Source organism: Triticum aestivum, chromosome 3D (genome assembly GCF_018294505.1).
Source record: "Triticum aestivum cultivar Chinese Spring chromosome 3D, IWGSC CS RefSeq v2.1, whole genome shotgun sequence".
Lineage (NCBI taxonomy): Eukaryota > Viridiplantae > Streptophyta > Magnoliopsida > Poales > Poaceae > Triticum > Triticum aestivum.
In genome coordinates, this window is record NC_057802.1 from 316,927,919 (window position 1) to 316,934,524 (window position 6,606).

The following is a 6,606-nucleotide window of genomic DNA, read 5'->3' on the forward strand; positions in this document are numbered from 1 at the left end:
ATTAATGACCGTTTCACCTAACATGGTACTTTGCCGAGTTCTCGTTTTTGAAACTCGGCAATGAATTTTTAAATGTTTGATGAGTGCCCGATAATAGAAACTCGGCAAAGTTAATGATTGCCGACCCTTGTCCAGTCGAGTGCTGTTTGCCGAGAATGAAACTTGGCAAACACAATGCCGAGTTTTTTCCGGGCTTTGCTGAGTTCCCTGGGAACTCGACAATTGCGGCAATTCCAGTAGTGGTTGACAATAGTTGCGGGGACCAAAAAACATACTTCTTTCATAATGTAATCATACATGAAAAAACATGAATTCTGAACCATAGCAGTAACAATTAAATTAAAGATTGAGATTTGTTCACGCTTTGGTTTTCTGTAGAGAGCCTATTATCTTGAGAATAAAGCATTGGAGCTCACCGCATTAAAGGGAAGATACTAATTTATAAGATTCTTGAAACAATAGTTGAGATGAAGTGGCACCATGTGACAGAGGTCAGATGTGGCAGTCTCTGTCTACGAGAATAAAATAGAAGGGTCATATGAAAAGGCCCATCCTTGTCGTAATTTTATGCCTGATTACATGGTGAGACAGATGACGGTAAATAGTGAACATGCATAGTTTCGTATAGTGAACATGCATACTTTCGTATGTGACGATTAAATTGCCCTCAGCTTAATTTACGCACCATGCATAGGACGTAGCATTTTCGTGTTATCTAGAGCATGAGTGTATGATGGGGCAAGCTCGAACTCAAAGCATTGAAGGATCATGCACAAGGAAAGCTTGGCCTCAAGCATTGCAAACTGTTGGCCAATGCAAATACGTGGCCCCCAACCAAATGGTAGGAACGCACAAGGATTCTTGGATGCCTTGGATATCCCATCGGCGAACCTCTCCGGTTTGAACTCATGCACGTCGCTTCCCCATATGTCTGGGTCATGGTGCATTAACAACACAGGAAGCTCGATGAGCACACCGGCAGGGTATGTGATACCTCCAATCTCCATTTCCTTGTATGTTTTTCGGATGAAAGCGACAACTGGTGGGTATAATCAGAGCACCTCGTAAAGAATCATGGTCACCTACATTGTAGACTAAATGACTTATTATGCTTCCTAATATATATTTCATAAGAACAATGGAATCAAGTAAATAAAACACTACTCACCGTTTTTAGTCGGGCAAAGCCTTCGTGCTCAATTTTATTCTTTCCAAATAGGCCAAGGACCTCCTCCCTTGCACGATCTTGCCACTCGGGATGCATACTTAGTATGACCATTGTCCATGTGAGTAATATTGATGTTGTTTCTGTTCCTGCAAAATAGAACAACTTGCATTCCTCCACGACCTCATCAATCGTCATTCCTGAGATGCATTGGCCATTCTCATCTGTGCCCCTCATGTTGGACTCAAGCATCAAACCGAGCAAGTCATTTTTGGTATTTTCTCCTTCTTGCATAGCTTGCATTCTTTTTCTGATTAGATTGAGCAGAATTGATTCAATTTCATTATTAATTTCACTCATCCTTCTATTGTTTTTGGTTGGCAAGGACCTGAAAAATGACACCCCAACAAATTACTACTAGCACGTACAAACTAACTATACTTAATTAATTAATCTGTCTATGCGCTACTAAATCTCGTGATAATGCATAATATAATATAACGTGAATTGACAAAACATGGTCTCTGGCGTTAGTCTAAACTAGACAATGCCCCCGCACGTTGCAGTGAAAATGTTTTGCAATATATTTGAATAATATTTAGTTTTATGGGACATGAACATTTGAAGCAGTAATATAGAAACTAAAATTAAAATACATATGACTTATTGTGTCTTTTAGTCTATAGTTGTAAAATATTTATTATATATAAATAGAATAAAAGAATGTAAATTATCATGCATGTTCCCATGCTGAGGTGGACCTTTTGATTTGAATGGTTGCATATTAAGGTGGGTCATTTTCATGCATGTTGCATGCTTAGGTGTCATGCTGGTATGTTGAAACAAATTTGTTAGTGGGGAACTAATTATTTAAATATTAAAGATCAGCACGATCCCTATAATTGATGTTGATTTATTAATCAGGACCGGCTATGCGTAAGTCGCCTGAAATTTCATTTTAGGTAAGCCGATTTGCTAGACCATGTTTTTTTGATAAATATTGGCAAAATAGTTTTGGGGTAGAAAGTTTGCATTTCGAAACTTGAGCTCGTGTACCATAACACAAAGAAAACAGATAGAATATGCCGTAGACACAAATATTAGCCGGAAGGATGATTACGTAGTAAAGAGTACTCACAAGTAGCCGGGAATGATAATCTTCTTAACCCTGGCCAGGAGGCGTGGAGTTTGCACGGACTGCAACTGGAAAATCCTGGCACCTTCAGCGTAGTTACTGCCAAACGCGGTGCGAGAAATGACATCTCCGCTGAGTCTTTGGAACTCTGGACAGGCATCCACCTCATATGTACCATCAGAACCAAGAGATAGCGTCCATCTGCTCACAAGTTCTTGGCAGCAAGTAGAAAACGCTGGCATCATGAGCTGCAAATTAAATACACATGATTCCGTTAAATTGATAATTTCGCCAGCATTTGATTGAAGTACTACTACACATGGAACAATAAAAAATTAGGAGCAGTGTACGTACCTTGAGCTTCTCGAGATGGAATGCAGGGTTGAGGATCCTCTTGTGCTTGACCCATTGCTCGCCCTCGTACGTCGCCACGCCTCCGGCGAGCAGCCTGGACAGCGCCGGAAACTTGAGCTTCTCGAAGTGGCCGAACTTGTTGGACATCACCTCCTTGGTCAGATCAGGGTCGCTGATGGTCACCTTAGGGTACGGACCAAACCAGGATATACACGCCTTGCCGTGCTCCCGGACAATGTCGTGGAGCAGCGGCGCGACGAGAGGGGCTATGTTGTGGCAGCGCAGCGGCATCGACCTTGAGGGCGCCGCCTTGCTCCGCCGCTCATAGTCAACGACGTCGCCGACGAGGAAGCGGTACGAGGTGCCATGGAGACCCTGGGCGCGCAGTGCCCGCTCCAGCCGCCGCGGGTGCCACCACAGCCGGTCTATTAGCTTGGCAGCTTGCCAGAGAAGCACAAAGCCCAGGCTGCCGCATAGCAGGAAGCTCCATTGCACTAAAGCTGGACTAATCAACGCTCCAAGAACCATGTCTCTCTCACTTGATTGGGGGAAGAATGGTTGGATGATTGATTCGATTGAATGAGTATGGTGGGGATGCATCACAATATATATGGAGAGAAATCAAGGCTGTGGGGAACTCTGGTCCATGCCTCTCTCCGAAGGAACTTGGTAGAGAAGAAACTGAGATGGAGATCTGATTATTATTAGTTAAATTAAAGTGAGCGCAGTGACGCGGCATGGGCACTCATGGCCTCATGAGCCAGTCAACGGTCTCCCAAGACAAGGACAATACCACTGGATGTATAATAAGGGGATCTCTAGCAAATCTATATTTGAGGAGCAAAGGTGTGTTGATAGAGTTAAGCATTAGCTAGCGGATCACTGAAACATATCTCCCGTAGTGGATGTGTCCATGACCCGCATTCACACTGGTACCCCAGTGGTGCTGAACTCGCTCTCCTCTTTCCCCTTTCCTTTGTTGTTGTGCTGGGTCAGAACTTTTTTTTTTCCGAGACGGATGGGCTAGAATTGATGTATTTCCGTTATGCAACTAATGAAAAGGGGTGATGCGCGGTTCAGAAAAAATATAATCCTTAAAAATAATTGACTCCCTAAAATGCATTCATTCGGACCAAATATAGTCGGCACGCATGACTGCGAACTATATTTGCTCAGCCACTGTACCCACCTCGCTGCACCCACCTGACCTTGCCGTCGCCACAGTCGCTCGGATCATAAGAGACTCATGGTTCTTCTAAACACAGTTAATTAACTTGGAACAACTTTATGTTACTCATATTTAGAAGAATGAAGAGCCACTGATGAGTCGTGCAAATTGTTTGAAACCGGCCTATTCATGTTAGTCGGGAGAGCAACTCGAATGTGAGAACTTAAAAAAGTCTCAACAAAAATGCACAACAATGACGCGGAACTGCCCATGTCCGCGGTGCACAAGTACTACTTAAATATATAGAGCTATTGGTTATCAACTTTTCATCATCGGCCGTCAACATATAGTCAAGTCGAACAACGATTAATAGAAATCTATTACAAAGCAATTACAAGTTGACCTCACGAAATATTATGGATCTTATGTCGTACCCAAAAATGTTTGCCCAACTTTCACACTTAGTTAGGAATTCAACTTATTCCTAGACACGCTACTTAATCGAAAGATAGGAAAACATTTAGCAGGTGTTGTAGGTCTAAAGTAGTGCTAATCATCAATATTCTTATCTGTACAACATAATTAGGCAATTAAAACAACTCATTCCAACTTGTTGTACATAAAGAAGACTGATGAATAATGTTACAAATAATCATCATCGGTCAACGCAAATATAAAAGTCTAAACAATTCTTTTAAATATTTATGTGATAGATCTAAATCACACATGCATAACATATCACGGATGGTAGGCCGTCGATGGCACCGTCGACACGCGCCAACTGCTAGGGGGAGGCCGACGAGCACTCGCCACCCCGTCAAGGAAGGGTGAGCGTGGACGTCGGTGGGGAAGAAGAGGGGCAGCACATAATCGTCCCACTGTCGAGGAGGGCGAGCATGGACACCGATGTGGAGCCGCTGCAGATTCGATTAGGGGTTGGGAGGAAGTGGGTGAGCTGCCACGTAGGGGATTAGGGTTTGGGAGGCGCATTTTTTTAGAAAAGGATGCGCCTCCCAAACCCTAATCCGCGCATGAGGTCTCTCACTTTGGAGAATAGAAAGCACATCAGATCATAATATATATCAATACCCTCCAATGTATATCAATATCCCCTTGTTTTTTTCAATGCAAAAAAAAGATATAGTAAGTGATTCCATAAATCTACACGGTTGCCAAGAATTCAGTATATATTCTTAACCAACGATTTCTTATATAGAGAGAACGACCCTCACAAATTGAAAATACTAATTTGTTAAGAATCAATCGAATTGAAATCATACTGTGATCGTCGACTGTATCACTACCCAGTTCCGCATCATTTCCTAAAATGATGATCTCATTATTAACTAATCTCGCAAAACCGCTCCACAGAACCGCCCTATCCATTCATCGTTGAGGAGGCATATTCTCAAATGGCTCATATCTACTATTGTGTTAATGGGGGTGTGGTTTGGTAATACGCCAATTTGCCACTATTAGTGGATAAAATGATTTATTTCACTTCACAATCCCATAATCCAAAAGTTTCATCGACGAGGGTGATTTGGAAATATAAAATGGATCAGTGGCATTGCCCGCAGAACCAACACAACCGGGGTTATGTTTATGTATCAACGACGTTGGCCAAAAACCAGGTGCCCCTAGTATATTTGAGAGGTTTTGGTTTCCTTTAAAAGATGTATGTTAATGAAGCAAAACTATGTTGAAACATTGCATCTGCGTTGCTAAGACCTTAATAGTTTTTGGTTTAAATACAAGTGTTACACATAGTTTGTGATGTACGTTGCTTGCAAAACTGACATACATTCCTTCGATATCGTATACATGATCGAGATTCCTAGGAAAAGTGTGATCGATGCCTCAATGCCAACTAATAGATTTTCCTTATGATTAGGAATTCCAATTTCCCCTACATTTAAGATACACATAGGAGGTTATTGATGACACCTGGCAATAAAATTAGGGATGCTTATACAATCTGCATTTAAATTCGTTTGTTTGTTGGTTCAATCTAGTGGCGATGGCGTACGACCAGATGCCGCTAGAGCGATAGTGCTGGGGCTAGCTCAGTTGGTCACGCCAGTAGTGTCACCTTAGAAAAGAGCCCTCTCATTGCCGTGTGGGACCTCCTCGTTAGAGAACCCCTTCCCGCATAATATAATAGACCATAAGAGTATTGTAGTCACTTCCTACCATACGGTGGACTTTGGGGTTGCTCAAATGTCATCTATAACACGACGATCATAACGACAACTTACATGTTCATCGGAAAGTTTGACAAGGGACTAGATAGCTTGAGAGTGGGATTAGCTCCTCCGACGATGAAGAAATATTCTTAGAGCCCTCTCGGTGTGACACCATCCATCATCGTTTGGGCAGATACATGTGACTATGTCACGGGGATGTCTGAACATATCAACGAGAAAGAAGAACAAAACCAGTTACGAGGATGACGATATAGTGAGCATGTGTATGACTCAGGAGGATACCGATATAGTAAGCAAAGGGAACATCACATGATATCCAAAGGTTCACTAGAATATCATATATGTAATCATAGGGATTGATATGGACGTCCACTGTTCTGCTATCGGTCATTAAACAAAGGAGTTTCATTCATGTATATGATTTACCGAACCTATGGGGTCACAAGCTTAAGGTAATCATGATCTGCTGAGTGTTAGTAGGAAAAGAGTATCGAGAAACCGGAAGCGTTTTGGGGTCACCAGAAGGGTTTCAGAGTTTATCGGGAAATACCAGGTATAACCGATAAATAATATATAT

The 6,606-nt window shown here is 42.2% G+C and overlaps 1 protein-coding gene across 2 annotated transcripts; it reads right to left on the bottom strand.

Moving 5' to 3' along the window:
* Nucleotides 1-600: 600 nt before the first annotated feature.
* Nucleotides 601-3,299, bottom strand: LOC123074552 (cytochrome P450 72A397). Of its 2 annotated transcripts, none has more exons than XM_044497354.1 (4): nucleotides 2,655-3,299; nucleotides 2,304-2,548; nucleotides 1,169-1,553; nucleotides 601-1,082 (listed from the first exon to the last, which is right to left on the bottom strand). In XM_044497354.1, exons 1-4 carry the CDS (start codon nucleotides 3,252-3,254, stop codon nucleotides 1,053-1,055), a joined length of 1,260 nt encoding a protein of 419 aa, XP_044353289.1. In that variant the 5' UTR covers nucleotides 3,255-3,299; the 3' UTR covers nucleotides 601-1,052. The 2 variants fall into 2 exon arrangements, with proteins under 2 accessions (XP_044353289.1, XP_044353290.1); XM_044497355.1 differs by having other exon boundaries at nucleotides 601-1,094.
* Nucleotides 3,300-6,606: the final 3,307 nt, after the last annotated feature.

Coding starts and splice junctions, on each gene's coding strand:
- LOC123074552 (XM_044497354.1), bottom strand. CDS start 3,254: ATGCATCCCCACCATACTCATTCAATCGAATCAATCATCCAACCATTC. Junction 2,549..2,654: donor TCCATCTCGAGAAGCTCAAG/GTACGTACACTG, acceptor TTTAATTTGCAG/CTCATGATGCCAGCGTTTTC. Junction 1,554..2,303: donor ATTATCATTCCCGGCTACTT/GTGAGTACTCTT, acceptor GTCATTTTTCAG/GTCCTTGCCAACCAAAAACA.